This window comes from Bos mutus, chromosome 19, assembly GCF_027580195.1.
Source record: "Bos mutus isolate GX-2022 chromosome 19, NWIPB_WYAK_1.1, whole genome shotgun sequence".
NCBI lineage: Eukaryota > Metazoa > Chordata > Mammalia > Artiodactyla > Bovidae > Bos > Bos mutus.
This window is the reverse complement of record NC_091635.1, coordinates 2,292,925-2,320,273: the sequence shown is the minus strand read 5'-3', so window position 1 is coordinate 2,320,273 and position 27,349 is coordinate 2,292,925. Positions and strand designations below refer to the sequence as shown.

At 45.6% G+C, this 27,349-nt stretch overlaps 1 protein-coding gene across 1 annotated transcript in view; it reads right to left on the bottom strand.

The window, feature by feature from the left end:
• Positions 1–912: 912 nt before the first annotated feature.
• Positions 913–27,349, bottom strand: part of MAP2K6 (mitogen-activated protein kinase kinase 6) — a 150,971-nt gene continuing 124,534 nt past the window's right edge. The window contains exon 12 of the mRNA XM_070388991.1: positions 913–1,076. Coding sequence (XP_070245092.1) covers positions 1,065–1,076 — 12 coding nt within the window. The 3' untranslated portion in view covers positions 913–1,064. The remainder of the gene's footprint in view (positions 1,077–27,349) is intronic.

Sequence of the window (27,349 nt, the reverse complement as noted above, 5' to 3'; positions counted from 1 at the left end):
TTGCCTGGAGAATCCCATGGACAGAGGAGCCTGGAGGGTTACTGTCCATGGGGTCACAGAGAGTCAGACAGGACTGAAGCGACTTAGCCTGCACACACGAAATGGGAGAATGAGTGAAAAAAATCACACTAAACACATTCCTTATGGACTTTTGAGAATGACGATGATTTATTTTATCAATATTTTATAGGACTTTAATTGGGCTTTTCAGTTCAGTTCAGTTCAGTTCAGTCGCTCAGTCATGTCCAACTCTTTGCAACCCCATGAATCACAGCACGCCAGGCCCCCCTGTCCATCACTAACTCCCGGAGTATACCCAAACTCATGTCCATTGAATTGGTGATGCCATCCAGCCATCTCATCCTCTGTCGTCCCCTTCTGCTCCTGCCTCCAATCCCTCCCAGCATCAGAGTCTTTTCCAATGAGTCAACTCTTCGCATGAGGTGGCCAAAGTATTGGAGTTTGCTTAAGCATCAGTCTTTCCAATGAACACCCAGGACTGATCTCCTTTAGGATGGACTGATTAGATCTCCTTGCAGTCCAAGGGACTCTCAAGAGTCTTCTCCAACACCACAGTTCAAAAGCATCAATTCTTCGGTGCTCAGCTTTCTTCACAGTCCAACTCTCACATCCATACAAGACCACTGGAAAAACCATAGCCTTGACTAGACGGACCTTTGTTGGCAAAGTAATGTCTCTGCTTTTGAATATGTTATCTAGGTTGGTCATAACTTTCCTTCCAAGGAGTGAGCATCTTTTAATTTCATGGCTGCAATCACCTTCTGCAGTGATTTTGGAGCCCCCCAAAATAAAGTCTGACACTGTTTCCACTGTTTCCCCGTCTATTTCCCATGAAGTGATGGGACCAGATGCCATGATCTTAGTTTTCTGAATGTTGAGCTTTAAGCCAACTTTTTCACTCTCTTCTTTCACTTTCATCAAGAGGCTTTTTAGTTCCTCTTCACTTTCTGCCATAAGGGTGGTGTCATCTGCATATCTGAGGTTATTGGTATTTCTCCCGGTAATCTTGATTCCAGCTTGTGCTTCTTCCAGCCCAGCGTTTTTCATGATATACTCTGCATATAAATCAAATAAACAGGGTGACAATATAATCGGGCTTTTAGAATTTTTAAATTCTAATTCCTTTAGAAGGTACTTTAAGGACATTTTAGTGTGGACATACAACAATCCTGAGAGGTAAAGAAGCTGGTTCTTACTAACCATATTTCACAAATTAGGAAACTGAAGTCAGATCAGTTAAAGGCTTGTATGGGGTTGCAAAGAGCCAGACACGACTGAGTACATACACACACACACACACACACACACACACACACACACACGTTGTCCTAATTAAAATAGCCAGAGTTTGTTTGGCCAAGCAAAAGGTTCAGTTTGATCAATAGTTTAAAATGGGTTGTATTATTTTGCTTTATTACAAGGCTACATGAGTTTTTTTTTTTAATGCAAAGTGTTAAAAATATATTTCTCCACAGGAAGGAATGAAAAGTGATCTGCAATCTTCCTTTGAGGATGGCCATCATCACAGGCTTTAAATTTCCTCCAGTGCTTTTGAAGCCGCATATATAACACATGTACAGATAGAAGTTACTTTTACAAAAAGAGGATCATATTACACATTCTATTTTTTATTTGCTTATTTATTTATTTATTAGTCTCTCAGTCGTGTCCCAGCCTTTGTGGCCCCATGGACTGTAACCTGAAAGTCTCCTCTGTCCATGATCCTCCAGGCAAGAAAGAACGCTGGAGTGGGTAGCCTCTCCCTTCTCCAGGGCATCTTCCTGACCCAGGGACTGAACCCAGGTCTCCTGCGTTACAGGCAGATTCTTTACCATCTGAGCCACCAGAGAAGCTCTATTTATTTGTTTAAATGTTTTTATTGTAGTAAAAAGTCACATAATACAAAGCATCCTGTTTTTTAAGGTTTTTTGTGTGGATCTTTTTTAAAGTCCTTGTTCAATTTTACGATACTGCTTCTGCTTTCTGTTTTGGTTTTTCAGTCATGAGGCATGTGGGATCTCAGCTCCCTGACCAGGAATCGAACCTGCACCCTCTGTATTGGAAGGCGAAGTCCAAATGATTGGACCACCAGGCAAGTCCCTAAAACATCCTGTTTTAACCATGTTTAACCATGTGGTTCAGCGGCACTGAGCTCATTCGCATTCTGCTTTTAATCACATATCTATATGACTGTTATTTCCTATCAGAGTACCTTACTATATGATGCATAATTGTATATAATTAATTATAAAATGTTTTAAAAAGGATGGTCCATGTCCTTACAGACTAAGCTATAATAACCACACACACACAAGCCAGTCAGGACCATTATTTCTCTAAGTGTACCACTGGGCAGACCTCCAAGTCTGGCGTTAGTCGGCATTAGTTGCCAAGGAGCATGGTGCAAAAAGTAATACTGAATGCAAGAAGCAAGAAAAAGAATCAAGTCTACATGGACTTAGTAAAAAACGAGATTCCCTCTGTATCTGAGCAGAACTACCTTCCTGGGCCTTTCCGACTGTCTCCTAGAGGTTTCCACCAGCAGGCCCCCGGGTACCAGACTCCACACCCGCGTGGACGACACGGGGCTGGTCATCTTTACCCCTCACCCCCCTCCTCCTCCTGGCTTTTCACCCTTTCTCTATCAACAGTACCACCACGTTCCAGGAACAAATCAGTGAGAGCGTGTTTGAGAAATATTGGCTCTTTATTAGGACCATGAGGCCCTTGGTCCCTTGCTATATAGTTAAGACTTTTGTCCAATAGAGCAAATACTGTGTTACCATCAGAGAGACAGAGGGGGACTCCCAGGGGCAAGGGCCTAAAGCCAAGCTGTGTGTGTGCACACCACGGTCCAGGCCTCTGCACAAGGCCTTCCTGGATTGTGAGTCTGGTCTCAGAGGCATCCGGTGGAGGATGAGAACCGTGGGGATGCAGTCGCTACGCATCTAGAGGTCGTGCTCCCTTTGTGGCCTTTTGATGACACTGTTCTGTGTGCTTCTTAATAGATAATAAGCTCTTTCAGGGGAAATGGCCACCCATTCATCTTCATATCCTAGAGAGCACTTAACATAATCCATTGCTCATAGAGGACACCTGATAAACATCTGTTGTAATGAACTGGGATGAACTGAAGCTTGCGTCCTAACTTTCAGGTTATTGAAATATACAATAATAATGTCTGAAAGTGAAAGTCACTCAGTTGTGTCTGACTCTTTGCGAGCCCATGGACTAGTCCATGGAATTCTCCAGGCCAGAGTACTGGAGCGGGTAGCCTTTCCCTTCTCCAGGGGATCTTCCCAACCCAGGGATCAAACCCAGGTTTCCTGCATTGCAGGCAGATTCTTTACCAGTTGAGCCACCAGGGAAGCCCTAATCACTTGTAATTCCAAAGGTGATGAAGAGGAAAGCACCAGGCCCAGTTTCCTGAGCGTTCATTATGTGCTCAGGATGGTGAATACATTTTCCATCTCACAGCAGACCTGTGAGACTGGTTTGTCAGATTCACATTTTCTATACAGTAAACTGAGGGTGAATAAGCTCTTCAATCATGTATGGATGTGAGAGCCAGACCATAAATAACTCTGAGCACCGAACAACTGATGCTTTTGAATTGTAGAGCTGGGGAAGACTCTTGAGAGTCCCTTGGACTGCAAGGAGATCAAACCAGTCCATCCTAAAGGAAATCAACCTTGAATATTCATTGGAAGGACTGATGATGAAGCTGAAGCTCTAATACTCTGGCTGCCTGATGCGAAGAGCTGACTCATTGGAAAAGACCCTGATGTTGGGAAAGATTGAGGGCAGGAGGAGAAGGGGGTGACAGAAGATGACATGCTTGCATAACATCACTGACTTGAGGACATGAAGTTGAGCAAACTCTGGGAGATGGTGAAGGACAGAGGAGCATGCTGCAGTCCATGGGGTCACGACTGAACAACAACAAACTTCTTTAAGTCTACAAAGATGGAGGGTCAAGGGAGAGTCAAGGGAGAATTGGGGCTCTTATTCCAAAGTGTGAGCCTAACCACCAACCAATAACCACAGTGGACATCAGTGATGTGTTTTCACAGCTACCCTGGACCGGTTTCCCTAAAGACATCATCATTTTCACCAAGACATTCATGTCCTCTTGAATGACTTCCCTTTGGGACTAGCTGGATGAAGCCTGAACACATATTATCTGTGGCTCAGCATCAGGCTGTGAGCTGAAAAATATAACAGGATCTAGGGGCCAAAACAAACATTGAGGTCACCAGCGTGAGGCCAAGACAGGGGTAGAGTCGGGAGCTGACAGGAGTTGAATCCGAAAGACAGCAGAGCCGGGAATCCAACTTGGAACTGACAGGAGCCGACACACGGATAGGCACGAACCCCAGAGAGGCCAGTGGGAGACTCGGAAACAACAGCAGCAAGGATCCGGCAAGGATCCAGGATGCAGACAGACAGGATAGGCAGGGAGCCAAGTGCCAGCAGCCCCAAGGCCAGAGCCCAGCACAAGCCATCCCCGCCCCCTAAACGTGCTAGGTGTTTCTGAGAAGCCAGGATGCGGTGTTGAATGTTATCTGACTTGGGACTTTCGGGGAGAGGTAAGCGGAAGGTCTTGCCTGAAGGGGAGGGAGTGGGGAGCAAGGTGGCTCAGCAACTTCTGATAATTTATTGTCACTTTCCCTAAAGCACATGGCAGGACTGAACGTGCACAGCAAGTACTCCACAAACACTCACCGGTTCCCTGATCAATGGTGGGGACTTGCTCATGTGTCCGTTTTTCTCTGATGTGTAGGTGTGGGCTAAGTCGCTTTAGTCATGTCTAACTCTCTGTGACCCCACGGACCACAGCACACCAGGCTTCCCTGTCCATCACCAACTCCCAGAGCTTACTCAAACTCACGTCCATCGTGTTGGTGATGCCATCCAACAATCTCATCCTCTCTCATCCCCTTCTCCCCCACCTTCAATCTTTCCCAGCATCAGCGTCTTTTCCAATGTCAGTTCTTCGCATCAGGTGGCCAAAGTATTGGAGTTTCAGCTTCAGCATCAGTCCTTCCAATGAATATTCAAGACTGATTTCCTTTAGGATGGGCTGGTTGGATCTCCTTGCAGTCCAAGGGACTCTCAAGAGTCTTCTCCAACACCACAGTTCAAAAGCATCAATTATTTGGTGCTCAGCTTTCTTTATGGTCCAACTCTCACATCCATACAGGACTACTGGAAAAACCTTAGCTTTGACTAGACGGACCTTTGTTGGCAAAGTAATGTCTCTGCTTTTTAATATGCTGTCAAGGTTGGTCATAACTTTTCTTCTAAGGAGCAAGCATCTTTTAATTTCATGGCCGCAGTCACCATGTGCAGTGATCCATCAAGCCCATTCAGGTGCCCCTTTCTCAAACTAGCCCAGCAAGTCAAAAATTACTCCAAGGGGGCCAATTCCTTGGCAGAGGGCTGGGCTGAGCCCCGTGGGAGGAAGAGCATTCTGTTTCCCACACCTGGGTAACCAGAAATGCCATACTTCTTTGCCAGCAAATAGGTGGATATCCCCTGCCTGATTTAGGAGCAATACAAGAATTGGCCAAGATGTTAGGACTTCAAGCAGCAGTAGGGAAGTCATTATGAGCATAATCAAAACTGGATATTCCCAGAAAGCATCACCCCGCTCCATCACAGCATCCCCAACCACACCTTCTTTCCCAGATTAGAAAAGTCATTAGATCACATCATTGAATTTCCCCAAAACTCCAAGTTACAGCTGAGTGTCAAAATTCAAAGCAATTATTCACTCCAATCAGGACATTTCAGATATCTGAAATTCCCCAACGGGTCAGACCAGACCAGATGCACTCTGCCCTTAGGGATCTCCAGGAGACTGCACTTTATCTTTGGCAATTTTCACCTGTACCCTTAGCTCTCAGATTGCCTGACTTAAACTCACTCTGCTTTTTCAAATGGTAGCCACTGACCAAAGTCACCAGGACAAAGCCTAGTTCTCATTGTGTTTGAAACACCTACTATTTATTTTTCAATCCCAAAGGAAGTCCACATTGAATATTCATTGGAAGGACTGATGCTGAAGCTGAAGCTCCAATACTTTGGCTGCCTGATGCAAAGAACTGACTGATTGGAAAAGACCCTAATGCTGGTAAAGATTGAAGGCAGGAGAAGAAGGGGATGACAGAGGATGAGATGGTTGGATGGCATCACCGACTCAATGGCCATGACTTTGAGCAACTGGGAGATAGTGGAGGACAGGGAAGCCTGGTGTGCTGCAGTCCACAGGGTTGCAAAGAGTTGGACACGACTTAGCAACTAAACAACAACAATATTTATTTTATGATCTAAAAGGTGTAGAGCCTTAAATGAAATATCCCCCTGTATAGGTCTCTGTGTAATAATATCACCTGTAATTCTTTCTGCTTGGTGTTAGGTAAATGCTCCCTTTCTGCCAGAGAAGAAGATAAACCTTCAAAACCCATGAACAGAATACATATTTTTAGACTAGGTTATTTTAATTAGTGGACCCTCTATCTTTCATGGATGTTGTGATCAAATCATTATTCTCCATAATGGGATTTGTAATTTAATGATTTTAGGAGAAAAATCAACTCCTTTGCGCGCACGCTAAGTTGTTTAAGCCATGTCCAACTCTTTGTGGCCCTATGGACTGTAGCCCAGTAGGCTCCTTTGTCCATGGGATGTTCCAGATCAGAATATTGGACAATTTCCTTCTCCAGGGGATCTTCCCAGACCAGGGGTTGAACCTGCATCTCTTGCATTGGCAGGCAGATCTTTACCACTGAGCTACCCAGGAAGCCCATGGTACCATGTACAGAAAGCCCAGATAACAAAAGAGCGCAGAAACTGGCCAGAAGGATAAGCAGATCCGGAGAGAGTGCTGGAACGAAGGGTAGCTGTCAACGAGGCCTGGGGTTTAGTGTAAGTTTTCTAAAAGCAGAAAGTACTGATCCATTTCTCACAGGCCCACCTTGTGCTGGCCCTCCCCACGCCCCTCCCTACTTGAGGTCTCTGTCCAAACACAGAGCCAATGAGCGGGAGCCGTCCTCTCGTGACCACGCCCACCGAGCACCCAGATGGTCATGCTGCCCTGGTGGATAGATCAAGTATGTCCATTTTCTTGGCAGATTTTTCTTGGCTCTTAGCTCTACGTTTTTAAAAGCTATTCTCAACCTGCAGAGTCAAATGGCTCTTGGTTTTATCTTTTTAACCTACTGCCTCCTAACTTTGGGAAGAATCCTCCATTTCAATCATTTTATGGCTCTTTGATACTCTTTTGCTGCTTAAAGACCCTCTGGGACCCCTCTGCTCTCTGAAAGCTTTCTCTGTTTGCCCTTTGCACCAGCGTCTCCTCTTGGGAATTCAAAAATCTTGTAGCTTTCCCAAGTACTCAGGGCATGGCAGCTCGTAAACCAGGATTCAAAACAACAACAAAAATCTATGCCTTTTTATTTTCTCCAGTTCACTGGGCTGCCCTATCGTGGAATGACATCAATAATTCATAACGATCCTCCAAGGTACTTTAATAATGCAAACCACACTAATGAAACACTGTAAGTCTAGTACTTCACTAATGACCACACCTGGTCACAAAATTAATGATCTCCCTGAACTCTTCATCCAAAAACATCCCACAGTCCCTGATGGTTTTAAGATATCCAGAAGCTTCGCCCTTCCTCACAGCCGGTTTGCTGGCTACTCTCAGAAAGTACACAGGGCCAAGACAGGAAGTGTGCGCTTCAAACTGGAAAATTACAAATACGTGAACCTGCTTTTGAAATTCCCCTTTGCCCTGGACTGGAGCCAGAACACCAAGTCTTACACTCCCAGCCATGCATGAAGGATGTTTGGGAATTTTTCTAATCCAGGGGCCACAGGAGCTTTTCATGTTGACTTCCAGGGAACGAGGCTCTGGAGTGCAAGTGTGTCTTAACCCAGTCTGATTTTTACCTCTTTTTAATTTATTTAAATGTGTCCTAACAGCTACCACATCTGCTATTTTATTGCACCTGCCTTTTTATTTATTTTATTCTTATCCTATTAAGAAATGCTTCCCATGTGGCTCAGTTGTAAAGAAGCCTCCTACCAATGCAGGAGACCCAAGTTTGATTCCTGGGTCAGGAGAAGACCCCCTGGAGAAGGAAATGGCAACCCACTCCAGTATTCTTGCCTGGGAAATCCCATGGGCAGAGGAGCTGGCGGGCTACAGACCGTGAGGTCGCTGAAGAATCAGATGTGACTTCTCTACTAAACGACAACACTAAGAAACAGGATAAAAGATTCAAGCTCATCATTGAATTTTTCAGTAAAGATTTCAATCACAAACCTGCAACCAAAGCAAGCTCTGGAAATGAGGCATTCTTCAAAGACAGGTCAAAGCAGAAAACCCACCAAATCAGACAACTCACCACAATGAGTTTATTCGTGTCAAAACATATTAGGAGCTTATTAATATAAAAACCCTGGGTCGACTCTAAAGAGCTGTGCCAACATAAGACATCATTTTAAGGCCACAATAGAAGATCCAGCAGGGACTCTGACCTCAGCGTGCTGTGCAGCACGTGATGCAGCTTTGGCAGGCACACAGGGTGGTTGTTTTTTTTTTTAATTATTACTCATCGTTGTTGAGAGGAAGGATCCATGGACTAACTGTCGGGGGGCCAAACACTACCATTTGATGTGGCTTTACCAGGAAAGACTTCCAGTTTTCTCAGCCTGTTTCCTGTCCCCGCACCTCGGGCTCTGAAGTGTCACAGGATGACTAGGTGATGTGTCTCTTGTGCCATGTGTGTGCAGACCAGCATGTGGAGACACCACACTCTTCTTTGAGGAATTTACACCAAAAAGTTGGTGAGGAAGGAGCAAAGCTGAGTGTCAGAGTTGATTTCCAATCAGGATATCCCACCAGGCAGCTGGCCAGCTTCCGCTCCTTTGAATTCAGCCAGAAAGACATGACCTTCCTTACAAGTGAACACACAGCCTTTGGGCGTGACGGTGGATGTCCGCCGTGCACAGGACTCCAAGTCATTCGGTAACCAGTGAACTCCTGCCGGAGACTTTGGTTCCCCAGTGAAGTCTGAGTACTCAGAAGGGCAGCCTTAAGCTGCCTGGTTATTCTCCTTAGATGATTCACTTTTCGATATTTTAGCCTTAATGATGATTCTCAGGAAGAGTATATATGAGACCAGGCAGACTCATACACTGTTCTTTTTTTTTTTTTTGGATTTTTTTTCTTAACATATATATTTTATAGATGAGCTTCCCCGGTGGCTCAGAGGTTAAAGCGTCTGCCTGCAATGTGGGAGACCTAGGTTCGATCCCTGGGTCAGGAAGATCCCATGGAGAAGGAAATGGCAACCCACTCCAGTATTCTTGCCTGGAGAATCCCATGGACGGAGGTGCCTGGTGGGCTATAGTCCGTGGGGTCACAAAGAGTCGGACACGACAGTATAGTTGACTTACAATATTTCAGGTGCACGGCAAGGTGATTCAATTATGCATATACACATAGATTATTTTTCAGATTATTTTTCCATTATAGGTTATTACAAGATATTGACTATAGTTTCCTGTGCTATACAGCAAACCTTTGTTGCTTGTGGCATTTCTATTTTTAATTAGAAATCTATTCATACTAAGTAAAACAAGTAGAATCGAAATGTCATAAATTTGTAGTTAGGGAAAACCTTAAGTTTCCTAAAATATATATTAATGTACTGTTTATATTTCTGTATACAAATAAGGTTTTGTGCTACACTTGAGAAAGGCTTGAGAAGAGCATGAAAAAGGAAGAGATGGGAAAATTGGAAAGCATAAACTCAGTGAAATGGGAGCTGCTGCTGCTGCTAAGTCGCATCAGTCATGTCCGACTCTGTGCGACCCCAGAGACGACAGCCCACCAGGCTCCCCCGTCCCCGGGATTCTCCAGGCAAGAACACCGGAGTGGGCTGCCATCTCCTTCTCCAATGTATGAAAGTGAAAAGTGAAAGTGAAGTCGCTCAGTCTTCGACTTAGCGACCCCACGGACTGCAGCCTACCAGGCTCCTCTGTCCATGGGATTTTCCAGGCAAGAGTACTGGAGTGGGGTGCCATTGCCTTCTCTGAAATGGGAGCACTGAATATGAAATAGAAAAAGTGAAACAAACGAGATGCAAGTCATAGATCGTCATGAAGTCCAGTTGCTTTTAACATGGCTGCTCGTTAGAAACACACCTGGAGCTTTGGAGAAAAAAAAGTGGAAATGCTATTTAAAATATTCTTAACTTTTAACATAGAAATCCTACTTCTGGGGAATTCATCCCAAGTAATCATTTGTCATGTCACAAAGATGTGGCTATAAGAACCTTTTGTAAAACAATTAATAAGAGGGAAGAATCGAAAAGCACCTTCTGGGCCCAATACTAAGGGCCAGGCACAAGGATGTGTCTGTACAGTCACGTGCTTTGCAGTTATTGAAGGATCATCATGCTTAGTCAGAGGAAGAAAAGCAAACATGTTTCCATTTCATGAGTTTACATATTTGGTGAATTTTATATGTTATGTAAATTTATGTATTGTGTGATTTGGATGTGTAAAGGAAAGACTGCTGCTAAGTTGCTTTAGTCGTGTCTGACTCTGTGTGGCCCCGTAGACGGCAGCCCACCAGGCTCCCCCGTCCCTGGGATTCTCCAGGCAAGAACACTGGAGTGGGTTGCCATTTCCTTCTCCAGTAAAGGAAAGACAGACACACACAAAGTCTATTCCCCAAAATGTAAACAGCATATGCTTTTCTGAATGCTAGAATTAGAGATGATTCTCATTTTCTTCTTGCTTATCTACATTTCCTTCATGAAAGCCTCTTATTTTTATAATAATGCTTAATAGTGCTAAAAAAAACTAGCAACCCAGAGAGGCAGAGGACAGTTTTTGGTTTGTTTTGGTGATTAACACCTTTTAATTTTTTCTATGTTTCTGGTTCTTATTGGTTTTTTTGTTTGCTTGTTGTTTTATAGGTCAGGCTATTCAAGATAACTGTAGCCTCACAAAGGGGATTTCTCCCAAATAGAGTTCCAGATTATACTGTTTTGTTCATGTTTTCCTGCTGACCTGATGAAGTTATCCTCACCTGCCTCCAGGGGAGAAAAACCGCCTCAGATTGGAGAGTGAAAACAACACAGATGCCGTCTACCACCTGGGCAAGGATTAAGGCATCGGAGGGACTGCTGTGAACATGGCCAAGGGTCCAGGCTGGCCAGCAGCCACCGCACATGCCTCTGGCCCTGTAATTGCATGTCCTGAGGCCATCAGTACAAGATCCTTACTCTGCCACTCCCATGCGATGACAGGGGTAATTCTGGTAAAACACACACATGCACACACACAGACACACATTCACACTCACACATGCACACAATTAAATTACCTTTTCACTTTCCAAACAAGTACCGAACATCACCCAGACAATGAACAGACAGTCTCCAGGATCCTGTTACATACTGGAGACCATTCTTACTTCTCAAAAAAGATTTTCATTCTCACCAAGAGAAGGTGAACTATTCTAACCTGCTGTTTTCTTCCTTTCCATCATTTTTTCCTTTTAGGTCATTTCCAAAATAGGAAGGTAAGTACATGTTTCAAATCATCCGTGGAAGTGCCTTAAATTGTCATTTCTTAAAGAAGAAGGAGGAGGAGGAGAGGAAAGAAAACGGGAGGAAACAGTAGGAAAAGAAAAGAAAAAAAGAAAGATAATCACCAGTGATTATCTCGCTGGTTCCTTTTCTATGGATGTTCACCTGTAAAGGCAGTGTCTTAGGGTGAGTCACGCCGTGAGCCATCCAGGCAGCTTCAGGGGAGAGTTGTACAGACACATTTCTGATTAAATAAACAAATGTCCCTTTTGATTTATTCATTGGGCGAGAACATGTGCCTCCCTCAAAGGCTGACCTAAAAATCTCCTTTATAAAAATTTAAAAGTGTATCATTGCATGTTTGAAATTGAAGCCCCGTGTCAGAAAAGAAGCAGGCTTCTACAGTTTATCAAGAATTTAGCAGCAAAGCTCCCTGGGCTTGGAATTACAGACTTCCCTGATGGCTCTGATGGTAAAGAATCTGCCTGCAATGTGGGAGACCCAGGTTTGATCCTTGAGTCAGGAAGATCCCCTGGAGAAGGAAATGGCAACCCACCTCAGTATTCTTGCCTGGAGAGTCCCATGGACAGAGGAGCCTGGTGGGCTACAGCCCATGGGGTCACAAAGAGTTGGACACAACTGAGCAACTAACACACACTTTGTGAGAAGGATTTAAACTAAAATTTGTTAATAAATAAAAGGTTATTCTGGTTATGTTTCTGCTTGAGTTATGTTTGGGAGTTTGCTTTAAGGAGTTTGGCTATTTCTTGTAAGTAGCTGAATTTATAATAACATTCTGAAGCTCCAATACTTTGGCACCTGATGAAAAGAACCAACTCATTACAAAAGACTCTAATGCTGGGAAAGATTGAAGGTGGGAGGAAAAGGGGGCGGCAGAGGATGAGATGGTTGGATGGCATCACCAACTCAATGGAGATGAGTTTGAGGAAGCTCCGAGAGTTGGTGATGGACAGGGAGGCCTGGCGTGCTGCAGCCCACAGGGCTTGCAAAGACTCGGACATGACTGAGCGACTGAACAACAAAGTTATTAATATTATTTACTATTCTTTATTAGAATCTGTAGTGATTTTTGTTTCCATTTCTATAACAGTTTTGTGCCTTTGCTCTCTTTTATTTTGGGTAAGTCCATATATAAATTTACCAATTTAGAAAAAAAGGACTGAGTAGCAGACCCTTTATATAAAGTATAGTTTATGTATTTTCCCATATCTGCCTGTCATGTCCGTATTCTGTAGACTTCTTTCCCACTACATAAATGATCACAAGTGATACGCAATGTACCAAAGGTAAGATGATGGTGTTTCACGGTAGCTTCATTTACAAACATCTGATACAAAAAAAAAAAAAAAAAAAAAAACATTACGGAACCATTCTTCACAGTACAGAAATGGTACTCTTTACAGTATATGTCTGGCTCTGGTGGTGGTGGTTTAGTCGCTAAGTCATGTCTGACTCTTTGCAACCCCATGGACTGTAGCCCGCCAGGCTCCTCTGTCAATGGGATTCTCCAGGCAAGAATACTGGAGTGGGTTGCCATTCCCTCCTCCTGGGGATCTTCCCAACCCAGGGATTGAACCTGCATCTCCTGCACTGCAGGCAGATTCTTTGCTGTCTGAGCCACCAGGGAACCCCATATCTCTGACTCTGGAATCAACTAAAAACTGGAGGGAAACCAGAGGCTTTCAACTGCCTTTCTGCCTCCCTAACCCACCCAGCACCACCTTCTGACCTGATTACCGAGACCCCCGCCACTGCAGAAAGACAAAGGTGCAGAGCGCTGTTTGCTTCTTAAGGTTCATCCTCAAGAAGAGCAGAATGCACTCAGAATTTTCCCCAGACCAGGGCACCTCAGTGTCAAAGGCACAGACGAGTCAGATAAGATCATTTACATTCAGAATATAAATGACTGCTTCTTGCAAACACACTTTCCGAAGTCCACAGATAAATTTCAGAAGACGCTGTAAGGGCCTTCTCCATACAGCCCTCCCGGGTGATGCTGACGTGCAGATGGCACGGTCCACGGGAAGGGAAGTACCAGGATGGGTGTCCCATCAGTTTGTAAGTGTGGTGCTGTTGCTTCAAAACCTCGGGAGCATCCGGGGGTGGGGTGGGGATCTGGACTGGGCGCCAGGACCCGGAGGGTGAGGAGAGACACAGGAGAGAGGCGGCCCCTCCGGGCTGGGAGGGCAGGTGATAGAAGCAGGGGACTCATGTCCGAGGCTTGTCGGGGATGCCCAGGGGAGAGTAGATCTTCCCCTTCGCGGCCACGAACCTGACAAGTGTGTACAGAGGCCTTAACGAGGTTCAGGCCCATTTTCAGTCCAGACGACGTCATAACATCACGCACCTCCTGGCTCCGTCCTTAAAAGTGGCTCCCAGGGCGGGGCGGAGGGTGAGATGTGTGTTTCCGAGGACGGGGGAGTGCGGGGAGCCTCCGGTTGCCCAGATCCAGCTCCAGGGTCAACGGGGGTCGCTCCTCTCCGAGACCCTCCCGACGCTGCCCCCGCCCAGGGCTCCTAAGTCTCCCACCCTCCCTTCCCCCGCGGTCTCCTTAGGAGAGGCAGCTCCTTGTCAGCCCTGCGGCTACAGCGGGGGCAGACGCCAGGACGACAGTATAGCACAGGTGACGGAAAACCCGGAGAAGAGAGTCAGTTCAGTCCAGTTCAGCCGCTCAGTCGTGTCCCAGCGTCCCCGTGGACCGCAGCACGCCAGGCCTCCCTGTCCATCACCAGCTCCCGGAGTCCACCCAAACTCATGTCCATCGAGTCGGTGATGCCATCCAGCCATCTCATCCTCTGTCATCCCCTTCTCCTCCTGCCCCCAATCCCTCCCAGCATCAGAGTCTTTTCCAATGAGTCAACTCTTTGCATGAGGTGGCCAAAGTATTGGAGTTTCGGCTTTAGCATCAGTCCTCCCAAAGAACACCCAGGGCTGATCTCCTTCAGAATGGACTGGTTGGATCTCCTTGCAGTCCAAGGGACTCTCAAGAGTCTTCTCCAACACCACAGTTCAAAAGCATCAATTCTTCAGCACTCACCTTTCTTCACAGTCCAACTCTCACATCCATACATGACCACTGGAAAAACCATAGTCTTGACTAGACGGACCTTTGTTGGCAAAGTAATGTCTCTGCTTTTGAATATTCTATCTAGGTTGGTCATAACTTTCCTTCCAAGGAGTAAGTATCTCTTAATTTCATGGCTGCAATCACTATCTGCAGTGATTTGAAAGCAAAAAAAAAAAAAAAAAGTCTGACACTGTTTCCATTGTTTCCCCATCTATTTCCCATGAAGTGATGGAACCAGATGCCATGATCTTAGTTTTCTGAATGTTGAGCTTTAAGCCAACTTTTTCACTCTCCTCTTTCACATTCATCAAGAGGCTCTTTAGCGCCTCTTCACTTTCTGCCATAAGCTCCTCTCACTTTCTGCATATCTGAGGTTATTGATATTTCTCCCAGCAATCTTGATTCCAGCTTGTGCTTCTTCCAGCCCAGCGTTTCTCATGACCTACTCTGCATATTAAGTTAAATAAGCAGGGTGACAGTATACAGCCTTGACACACTCCTTTTCCTATTTGGAACCAGTCTGTTGTTCCATGTCCAGTTCTAACTGTTGCTTCCTGACCTGCATATAGGTTTCTCAAGAGGCAGGTCAGGTGGTCTGGTATTCCCATCTCTTGAAGAATTTTCCACAGTTTATTGTGATCCACACAGTCAAAGGCTTTGGCATAGTCAATAAAACAGAAATAGATGTTTTTCTGGAACTCTCTTGCTTTTTCCATGATCCAGCAGATGTTGGCAATTTGATCTCTGGTTCCTCTGCCTTTTCTAAAACCAGTTTGAACATCAGGAAGTTCACAGTTCACGTATTGCTGAAGCCTGGCTTGGAGAATTTTGAGCATTACTTTACTAGTGTGTGCTGCTGCTGCTAAGTCGCTTCAGTCATGTCCGACTCTGCGCAACCCCAGAGATGAAAGCCCACCAGGCTCCCCCGTCCCGGGATTCTCCAGGCAAGAACACTGGAGTGGGTTGCCATTTCCTTCTCCAATGCATGAAAGTGAAAAGTGAAAGCAAAGTCGCTCAGTCGTGTCCGACTCTTAGTGACCCTATGGACTGCAGCCTACCAGGCTCCTCCGTCCATGGGATTTTCCAGGCAAGAGTACTGGAGTGGGGTGCCATTGCCTTCTCCAACTAGCGTGTGAGATGAGTGCAATTGTGCGGTAGTTTGAGCATTCTTTGGCATTGCCTTTCTTTGGGATTGGAATGAAAACTGACCTTTTCCAGTCCTGTGGCCACTGCTGAGTTTTCCAAATTTGCTGGCATATTGAGTGCAGCACTTTCACAGCATCATCTTTCAGGATTTGAAATAGCTCAACTGGAATTCCATCACCTCCACTAGCTTTGTTCATAGTGATGCTTTCTAAGGCCCACTTGACTTCACATTCCAAGATGTTTGGCTCTAGGTGAGGGATCACACCATCATGATTATCTTGGTCGTGAAGATCTTTTTTGTACATTTCTTCTGTGTATTCTTGCCACCTCTTCTTAATATCTTCTGCTTCTGTTAGGTCCATACCATTTCTGTCCTTTATCGAGCCCATCTTTGCATGAAATGTTACCTGGGTATCTCTAATTTTCTTGAAGAGATCTCTAGTCTTCCCCGTTCTGTTGTTTTCCTCTTTCTTTGCATTGATCGCTGAGGAAGGCTTTCCTATCTCTTCTTGCTGTTCTTTGGAACTCTGCATTCAGATGCTTATATCTTTCCTTTTCTCCTTTGCTTTTCGCTTCTCTTCTTTTCACAGCTATTTGTAAGGCCTCCCCAGACAGCCATTTTGCTTTTTTGCATTTCTTTTCCATGGGGATGGTCTTGATCCCTGTAAGGCTTCCTTAGTGGCTCAGATGGTAAAGAACTCGCCTGCAATGCAGGAGACCTAGGTTCAGTCTCTGGGTCGGGAAGATCCCCTGGGAAAGGGCATGGCAACCCACTCCAGGCTTCTTCCCTGAGGAATCCCATGCACAGAGGAGTCTGCTGGGCTGCAGTCCTGCAGTTGCAAAGCCAGGCATGGGTGAGTGATGGAACACACAGGTGCCTTCTAGCCAGGCAGTGGTCACACCCAAGGCCATTGTGCTCAGGAGGACCGCCTTTGTCACTAGAGATGCTGTCGACAGGCCTGTCTTCCCTAAAGACAGGCATGGTGAGCTATCACAGTCACCTGGGCAGCTGGATTTAGAAACTGAAGTGTATGTGCTAATGTTCTCCAGGCCCTGGGAAGGAACCCAGAGGGCAGCCAGTGGCCATTCCCATGGCAACAGATGCTCAGCCGCCCTTCAGGCAGGGAGGGGCAGCTTTAGGTGCGGCCTGGAGGTGCAGACCAGGGGAGGCAGAACCGCCATGTGAGAGGAGGTGGGCAAGGGTGGGACTTCTCAGAGCAGGACTCCTAGTTTCTCCCCTCTTTCCTTCGTGCCCGTCCCCTACCAGCTGCGGTGTGCTCCCACCAGCCCAGTTTGCAGGAGGGCACTGGGGTCCCAGCGGAGATTGACGGGGTCCCCCTCACTCACCCATCCCCATGGGACACCCCGTTGCAGATCCCAGGAGGTAATGTGTTTCCCCGGCAAGGGCCCACGGTCTGGCATATGGGGCAAGACACCCTAGTGGCTGATCCTTCAAATGTATCCACACCTGGGAAAGTACTTCAGTCTACCCAGCCAAGGTACTCATACCTGTCAGTCACTTAGTTTGCTCCTTTCATACCCCATTCTCCCTTTCTCTCAGTGTCGTTGCTTGTGGGTGATGGGGCAGATGGACCCTGCAATGTCACATCCTTTTGCCCAGCCTTGCATAGCATGACCTTTGCAATGTGAGCGCTGACCACTGTATATTGGATGAAAGTTTCTGTACCGTGGTAGCAGTGTTAGTCACTCAGTAGTGTCCGATTCTTGGCAACCCCATGGACGGTAGCCCCCCAGGCTCCTCTGTCCATGGAATTCTCCAGGCAAGAATACTGGAGTGCATTGCCATTCTCTTCTCCAGGGGATCTTCCTGACCCAGGGATCAAACCCAGGTCTCCTGCATTGCAGGCAGGTTCTTTATCATCTGAGCCACCAGGGAAGCCCCTCTGTACACAGTAGTCGGCTTCCTTAATTCCCTTGGTGGGAGAGCCTGGTTTGCACAATTTCAGGGGACAGCTTGGATCAGGTGAGACGCAGTGTCCACATAAACCAAGACATATTTAGAAGGAGGGGGGTCCACGTCATCAATTTGCTGATCCCTCGAGGGCTGGAAATTCCCGGTGGATGGCCCCACACTCTTGGCCATTGCCTCGGGCACTTTTTGAGAACGCGTAGGACGTGCTGTCACCACATTTACAAAGTCCCTGTACTTCAAGGGCATCAAACGGGATTTCTTCCGTTCCTTCTCTGCAGCCACAGGAACCATCACGGGAATGGGGCGTTTGGAGGAGGATCTACGGGGCGTCACAGCACCTGCATTTTTAGAGAAGTGGGCTGGCAGGCAGGGAGCTCCTCTGCTGGAAACAGGCCACTTAGAGTGGGAATTTGAGCTGTGCCAGGGGAGGTGGGGGTCACTGGAACTTATTTTCAATTCACCCCTTGATAGGAAGGAAAGCGCTTCCTTTGTGAGAGGTTCTAGTGATTGTGCATGTTGCTAGGCATTGTTCTGTGGGAGAATATCAGGTGTTTGCCGAGCTTCCCTGGTGGCTCAGGGGTAAAGAATCTGCCTGCAGTGCAGGAGATGCAGGAGACCCAGGTTCGATCCCTGGGTCAGGAAGATCCCATGGAGAAGGGTGTGGCAACCCACTCCAGCGTTCTTGCGAGGAAAATCCCATGGGCAGGGGAGCCCAGCGGGCTACAGTCCATGGGGTCCCAAAGAGTCGTACATGACCGAAGCAACTGAGCACACACACATGCACAGCTGTTTGCCACCTTCTAAAGGCAATCCCTCTGGCTCAGAGGGTAAAGCGTCTGCCCGCAATGTGGAAGACCTGGGTTCGATCCCTGGGTCAGGAAGATCCCCTGGAGAAGGAAAAGGCAACCCACTCCGGTACTCTTGCCTGGAAAATCCCATAGACGGAGAAGCCTGGTAGGCTACAGTCCATGGGGTCGCAAAGAGTCGGACACGACTGAGCGACTTCACTTCACTTCACTCAGAGGCAATCCTGGGCATTTTCTCTGCTTCTGTTGTCTCTGCCTTCGTGCTCACTTATGCTTTTCAAAGTAATCATATGGAGGCTGCAGACTAGGAAGCTTCTATAGCAATCTGTATTTTAAAAAGCCTTTTTTCTTTCTCTTTTTTTTTTTTTTTTTTTTCTATAGGCAGTGTTTTATTATCTCCTGGGGTGTTTACATTTCAAGGACTTGATAAGATTTACATCTTTAAGAAATAAAGGAAGAATGCAAATTTTCTCTGACAACCAACTGCAGTTCAGTTCAGTTCAGTCGCTCAGTCATATTCGACTCTTTGTGGCCCCACGGACCACAGCACTCCAGGCTTCCCTGTCCATCACCAACTCCCGGAGTCCACTCAAACTCACGTCCATCGAGTCGGTGATGCCAACCATCTCATCCTCTATTGTCCCCTTCTCCTCCTGCCTTCAATCTTTCCCAGCATCAGGGTCTTTTCCAATGAGTCAGTTCTTCGCATCAGGTGGACAAAGTATTGGAGTCTCAGCTTCAACATCAGTCCTTCCAGTGAATATTCAGGACTGATCTCCTTTAGGATGGACTGGTTGGATCTCCTTGCAGTCCAAGGGACTCTCAAGAGTCTTCTCCAACACCACAGTTCAAAAGCATCAATTTTTCAGTGCTCAGCTTTCTTTATACTCCAACTCTCACATCCATACAGGACTACTGGAAAAACCATAGCCTTCACTAGATGGACCTTTGTTGGCAAAGTAAAGTCTCTGCTTTTCAATATGCTGTCTAGGTTGGTCATGACTTTTCTTCCAAGGAGTGTCTTTTAATTTCATGGCTGCATTCACCATCTGCAGTGATTTTGGAGCCCAAGAAAATAAAGTCTCTCACTATTTCCACTGTTTCCCCTTCTACCTGCCATGAAGTGATGGGGCCAGAAGCTTAGGGTAATTACGATGTACACATTTCCTTTGTATTAGGGGGACAACAGCACGGGTACTTCGTCTGTTTCAGGGCCAATGTCCACAGCATCCTCCTCCTCCTTCTCCTCACTTTTCTCAGAGGCTCGGCCCTTTAGCATCTCACCTGAGCTGTGTCATAGTACTCGGACCTCCACCTGTGGCAGCCTGGGTCCCCCTGGCTTTGCAAAAAGGTGCAGCAAGCTCTCCAGTGTGTTCTCTCTCCCTCCCTGTCTGTGTGCCCCCGAAGCTGGCAGAGTCGTGGACACCACGTGTTCTTCTCTAAATTATTTCCTGCCAGCTTTCTAACTCCAGCCCTCACTGGGCTTCAGCACCCACTCACACTGCCCACAGCGGAGACCGGGCCACAGAAGGTCCTTTCCCGTCTCGGCCATGTGCGCTGTGTACAGCTCCCGAACAAGCGCATTGAACCCGGGTCGCCCGCATCGCAGGTAGGTTCTTTACTGTCTGAGCCACCAAGGAAGCCCAACAAGTGCACTGGGCTTTGCAAATAAGACTATCTAGACCATTTTTCTAGATTCCACAAATAGACGTTTCAGTGTGGTTCTCCAGTGCCTATGGTGAGTGAAGTGTTTCCATAAGCCTGGAAGTCAGGGTGGCGTCCTCCATGGTTGGGAATGAATGAGGGGCTTGCCTCCATTCATGAAAAGAAAGGGATCATATACGCTATCTTGAGAGAACAGCGGGGGCAGCAGATTCTATGAATTTCCTTTGCTCTTCTCATAAAGACCTCAAGACGGTATTCTGATCCCAGACATCAGAGATCTCTTTGTCATAGCTGAGTCAGCTCATTTCAAGCAACCGTGTTCCTACAGACAGGAATTGTACTGGATAATTGCACTCATGTGATTCGAGTTTAAGGTATGTTGCCTTAGACCAATTTCCTTGTTGAGGCTGGTTTGGGTTTGAGATGTTTGACTAACAATTTCTTTCTCCGTGATTTCAAGAAATCGCCACAAACGGGTCTGATTAGCCCCTGGGAAAAGTCATACAACTATGGGTCCTATGCCGGCCAAACTGCTGAGTCACTTCCAACAAATGTCAGGTGACTGCAGGACTTAGCAAAAGCAGGGGAAAGCGATGCTCTTCTGTTTAACCCAGTGTGGTGACGGCTCATGGGCTTAGAATCAGAAAGTCGTAGGTTCAAATTTTATCTCTTCTTACTTATGACGCTAGCCAGATAATTAGTGTCTTTGAACATCCATTTTCTCATCTATAAAAATTAAAGAAAATAAAACCTAGCTCTTACATTAATTGTGAGAATTGAATGAGACAACATAATCAGGTAGTCAAGACATAATTACCAAGAACTACCACGTGCCAGTCATTCAGTGTAATGATTTCATAGCTGCTCACTTAATGGAATTCTTAACATATGCCAGGCTCTGAGCTATGTGGGTGACATGCATTCCTTTACTGAATCTTTGAAAAAACCTCTCTCATTATCCTCATGTTATGGGTGAAGGAGAGCTTCCTTGGTGGCTCAGACAGTAAAGAATCTGCCTGCAAGGTGGGAGAGCTGGGTTCAATCCCTGGGTCAGGAAGATCCCCTGGAGAAGGGCATGGCAACCCACTCCAGTATCTTGCCTGGAGAATCCCATGGACAGAGGAGCCTGGCGGGCTACAGCCTGTGAGTCAGGCATGACTGAGCGATTACCACTGACCGGTGGGTGAAGAAGCTGAGACAGCTAGAGGTTAAGAACTCTCCCCAAGGTTAGCGGTTCCATGCCCAGGAATTCTGACAATAGAATTCAGAGTCTTCCAGGACCTTGAACTCTGCTGCAGGTTTTTTTTTTTTTTTTTTTGGCTCCCTGCTGAAGAGTGCGTACTTAATTGATTTGTAAGTATTTACTTCTTCTTCTGAACGGAGTCTGTTTCCCTACTTAAGAAACGATTAAATCTTATTGACCATTTACCCTATTGTTATTCTTCCCTTAAACACAGGAAAATATTAATAGGGGAAGGGAATTCATAACTGCTCCCTCCACTGGGAAGCAAGGGAGCCACTGCCAAGTTTTAGCCCGCTCTGTGCCCACATCAGTGCTTGTTGTTCAGCCGCTAAGTCGTGTCCGACTCTCCATGACCCCTGGACTGCAGCACGTCAGGCTTCTCTGTCCTTCACTATCCCTGGAGTTGGCTCAGACTCATGTCTGTTGAGTTGGTGATGTTATCTAGCCGTCTCATCTGTTTATCAGATACACTTGGAAAGCTGCTGTCTTACATATTCAGTTGTCCTAGAAGTATGGTCCTCTGCATTTGCACTTTTAAGAGAAATACCAGTGCTTAAGAATGGCTCCACCGATTCGATGGACGTGAGTTTGAGCAAGCTCCGGGAGTTGGTGATGGACAGGGAGGCCTGGCGTGCTGCAGTCCATGGGGTCACAAAGAGTCGGACGCAACTGAGCGACTGAACGGAACTGAAGGATGGCTCACATCCCAGGCACTTCAATTAGTTCTTTCATTTGCCTTCATTACATCCCTGAAGCCAGACAGAAGAGTGTTGCTCCAGCATATAAAGGAATCCTGTGTATTTTGCTGTCCCCTTGTGGTCATCTTAAATTTCTTGCTAAAAAGTCTCCAATTAAATCTTCAATTTAATTTCCAATTAAAAGTCCTCTCTTCAGAGGACCAAGTATGCATTCTTTGTACCGCTGTCATCAATGTTCACAGCACACTGAATTTTAATCGAGCTATGACTGAACAGTGATGACTGAATTCTCAACTGCACTTGAAAAGGAAGGACTGAAGCTCCCACCACATGAAGCTACTCTGTTTATTCCAGAGTTTAGTACTGGAGCTTGATCATTAACCACTGGGAAAGACCCTGATGCTGGGAAAGATCGAAGGCAGGAAAAGAAGGGGGTGAGGAAAAGGCAGAGGATGAGATGGTTATATAGTATCACTGACTCAGTGGACATGAATTTGAGCAAACTCTCAGAGACAATGGAGGACAGAGGAGCCTTGTGGGCTACAGTCCATGGGGTTGCAAAGAGTCAGAGACGACTTAGTGACTGAACAACAATGACAACATTTGGAAGGGACAGGAGGAGAATTGTGAACTTATCATTGTGTAACCTGCTTTTTATGAAGATGTTAAATAATTTGAATATTTTAAATAGAGAGAGAAGGCATAAGAAAGAAGCCATGAGTTATCTGTGGAAAATTCTGAAAGAGATGGGAATACCAGACCACCTGACCTGCCTCTTGAGAAACCTATATGCAACAGTCAGAATAGAACAACAGACTGGTTCCAAATAGGAAAAGGATTACGTCAAGGCTGTATATTGTCACTCTGCTTATTAACTTATATGCAGAGTACATCATGAGAAATGCTGGGCTGGATGAAGCACAAGCTGGAATCAAGATTGCCGGGAGACATACCAATAACCTCAGACAGGCAGATGACACCACCCTTATGGCAGAAAATGAAGAACTAAATAGCCTCTTGATGAAAGTGAAGGAGAAGAGTGAAAAAGTTGGCTTAAAGCTCAACATTCACAAAACGAAGATCATGGCATCCAGTCCCATCACTTCATGGTAAATAGATGGGGAAATGATGGAAACAGTGACAACCTTTACTTTTTTCGGCTCCAAAACCACTGCAGATGGTGATTGCAGCCATGAAATTAAAAGACACTTACTCCTTGAAAGAAAAGCTATGACCAACCTAGACAGCATATTCAAAAGCAGAGACACTACTTTACCAACAAGGGTCCATCTAGTCAAGGCTATGGTTTTTTCAGTAGTCATGTATGGATGTGAGAGTTGGACCATAAAGAAAGCTGAGTGCCAAATAATTGATGCTTTTGAACTGTGGTGTTGGAGAAGACTCTTGAGAGTCCCTTGGACTGCAAGGAGATCCAACCAGTCGATCCTAAAGGCCATCAGTCCTGAGTGTTCATTGGAAGGACTGATGCTGAAGCTGAAACTCCAATACTTTGGCCACTTGATGAGAAGAACTGACTCATTTGAAAAGACCCTGATGCTGGGAAAGATTGCAGGCGGGAGGAGAAGGGGATGCCAGAGGGTGAGATGGTTGGATGGCATCACCGACTCAATGGACATGAGTTTGGGTAAACTCCGGGAGTTGGTGATGGACAGGGAGGCCTGGCATCCAAGGGGTCACAGAGTCGGACACGACTGAGCGACTGAACTGAACTGATGAGTTATCTTCATACAGCGTGGTCATCAGTGCTACAGAACTGCTAGAAAGGCCCACCACCACCGAGACTGATAAAGGGAAAAACGGAATGATAGAGCCCTAGAAAGGCCCACCACCACCGAGATTGATAAAGGCTACAGAACTGCTAGAAAGGCCCACCATCACCGAGAGATTGATAAAGGGAAAAACGGAATGATAGAGCCCTACTGAAGTGTGAACTGACCAAAATATTACCTGAAATTTGTAAGAGAAAAAAATTTATTGACTAGTTTAAAATCAGTTGGTTAGACATTTATCAAACTCTTTTTTATAACTTTCTAATGCTTATTCCCATTCTCACCATCCCCAAAACATGGCCTAACATTAATAAGTTTTTTTCTTCCATTGTCACCAAACACGCTGAAAACAAGTATTTTCAGAACTAGACTTGTGTACCATGCAACGCCAATAATGAACATTGAAAATGACGGTTTTGCTCTGTTAGATCGCTTTCTGTCAAAATTTACTCTCTTTCACTCCAACTTATAGTAGAAGTGGGAAACTTTTAAAGTTCTTGTGATAAATTACCTCTGGGTCAGCAAAAAGATTATAAGGTATATTAACATATTCCCTGTACAGTGTAGAAAGAGACCTTGCTTTACTCCGTGGGAAAGTTGACATAGATATCTGGGTGTTAATGGGTTAAAATCATCTATCTGATCTGGATATGAGAACGGTCACATTACTAAAATTTAAAATAAACATTTGTTAATGTCTATGAAAATAGCATTTCTTTTGATAGGAGTCAAGCAACAGCTTTTTTCTTCTTGATTACAAAGTTTCATTGCTAAGGATTTTCTCAGAAAAATGTGCATAGAGCCCGGATGGGAGGGCAGTCTGGGGGAGAAGGGACACGTGTGTATGGATGGCTGAGCCCCTTTGCTGTCCATCTGAAACTATCACAACACTGTTGACTGGCTATACCCCAACACAAAATACACATTTCAAAAAATAAAAGGGAGAGAACTGTGCATACATTCTACACATACAGTTTTGCGTTTTATCCCACCCACAGCCCCTCTGAAGCCCCCCATGGGTCCTGAAGCCCGATCCAGCCGTGCCCAGAGCTGTCCGTTCAGTACCAGTGAGGCCCCTCGGGATGATGGGAAGGACACAAGCCCACCAGCCCGAGGAAGACAGTGGGTCTCAGTTCCCGGTAAGCCATCATAAGGAGGTGCCAGGCTGGGTGCCTGGGCCACGATGCGTCGGATGGTCCGTGTCAGTTTCGGTCAGCACACTTGGTGCTTAGGTGGTCTTTCCCCGTATTCATAGGTCTATGGACATGCTGCTTTTGTTACTGGTGTTTACTTGCTAAGTTGTCTCCAACTCCTGCGACCCTGTGGTCTATAGTCCGCCAGGCCCCTCTGTCCATAGGATTTCCCAGGCAAGAATACTGGACTGGGTTGTCATTCCCTTCTCCAGGGTATCTTCCTGACCCAGGCATCAGACCCAGGTCTCCTGCACTGACAGGCGGACTGTTTACCACTGAGTCCCAAACAGGCTGCATATAGATTCTATTTTATAGATATTATTACTGGCAATGCTGCTGATACACTGATACAAACTTTTTTTTTTAAGAATGCACTGCACTCTCAGTGAATTGCTAAAATCAGAACATCTTTTTTTTTTTCTTTTCTTTTTTTAAAAATTTTAATTGGAGGCCAATTACTTTACAATATTGTGGTGGTTTTTGCCATACATTAACATGAATCAGCCATGGGTTTACATGTGTCCTCCATCCTGAGCCCCCCTCCCACCTCCCTCCCCATCCTATCCCTCAGGGTTCTCCCAGTGCATTGGTTTTGAGTGCCCTGTTTCATGCATCGAACCTGGACTGGCGATCTATTTCACATATAATACACGTTTCAATGCTATTCTCTCAAATCATCCCATCCCTGCCTTCTCCCACAGAGTCCATAAAACTGTTCTATACATCTGTGTCTCTTTTGCTGTCTTGCATACTGAGTTATCATTACCATCTTTCTAAATTCCATATATATGCGTTAGTATACTGTATTGGTGTTTTTCTTTCTGGCTTACTTCACTCTGTATAATAGGCTCCAGTTTCATCCACCTCATTAGAACTGATTCAAATGTATTCTTTTTATGGCTGAGTAACACTCCATTGCATATATGTACCACAGCTTTCTTATCCATTCATCTGCTGATGGACATCTAGGTTGCTTCCATGTCCTGGCTATTATAAACAGTGCTGCGATGAACACTGGGGTACACGTGTCTCTTTCGATTCTGGTTTCCTCGGTGTGTATGCCCAGCAGTGGGATTGCTGGATCATAAGGCAGTTCTATTTCCAGTTTTTTAAGGAATCTCCACACTGTTCTCCATAGTGGCTGTACTAGTTTGCATTCCCACCAACAGTGTAAGAGGGTTTCCTTTTCTCCACACCTTCTCCAGCATTTATTGTTTGTAAACTTTTTGATAGCAGGTGTTCTGACGGCGTGAGATGGTACCTCATTGTGGTTTTGTAAAATCAGAACATCTTACCAAAGATAACTTTACAATTTGAAACAGATGTAGTTCTTTCTCCCATGAAAAGTACATTGAGATGACTATTCTATTTCCTATGAGCTGGGCCACTTCTTACCTCAAAAGATCTAATTCTTGGGATATGGGGGAAGAAGTTTGCTAAATTTGCAAGACTGTTCCCCAGATTAAGGATTATCAACTACCTGGTTAAAAGCTGACCACTGACCTTTGAAATATCATGGAAAGGATCAAAGCACTGCTTTTGCGTTGCTCATTGTTTGCAAATCGGTTACTTCTACACCATTTAGAAGCCATATGGTAAAATATTATTTCCCCTTTGAATTTTTGCTAAGGTCCAAAGAATAGTGAAGAACGTCGCTGTGTTCATGCTCACAAGGAAAATGGAAATTCATGTAACAGGCCCATGTGTATTATACATCTTAAAATATTTCCATCTGCTTCTGAAGTTTCCATATGAGAATGCCAAAAAGTCTCTTACAGATTAACAAGAGGGTAAATGGGGAATTTCAGGGGATCTTTTCCCAACCACATCTTCCCACCTCTCCCTGCCTGCCCACCCCACACACACCTAGTAAATGTTTGGTTATCATTTCACTCTGAATGAGCTCTCTATTCACATGCAAAAGGTATTAACTTTACATTTTCCATAACCTACTCTGACCACAGGAGACATTCATTCACTACATGTCAGACTCGATATGACACAGAAGATTGTTTCCATGTTCATCAGGGCAGGACTGTGTATCTGGGGAGGCTAAGCCCCACCCCTGCCCCCAGATCCTTCAATCTGATGCTAGAAAAAAGCACTCACTGTTGCAGTTTAAAGGAACAAAAGGGATATTTTTCCAGCCAC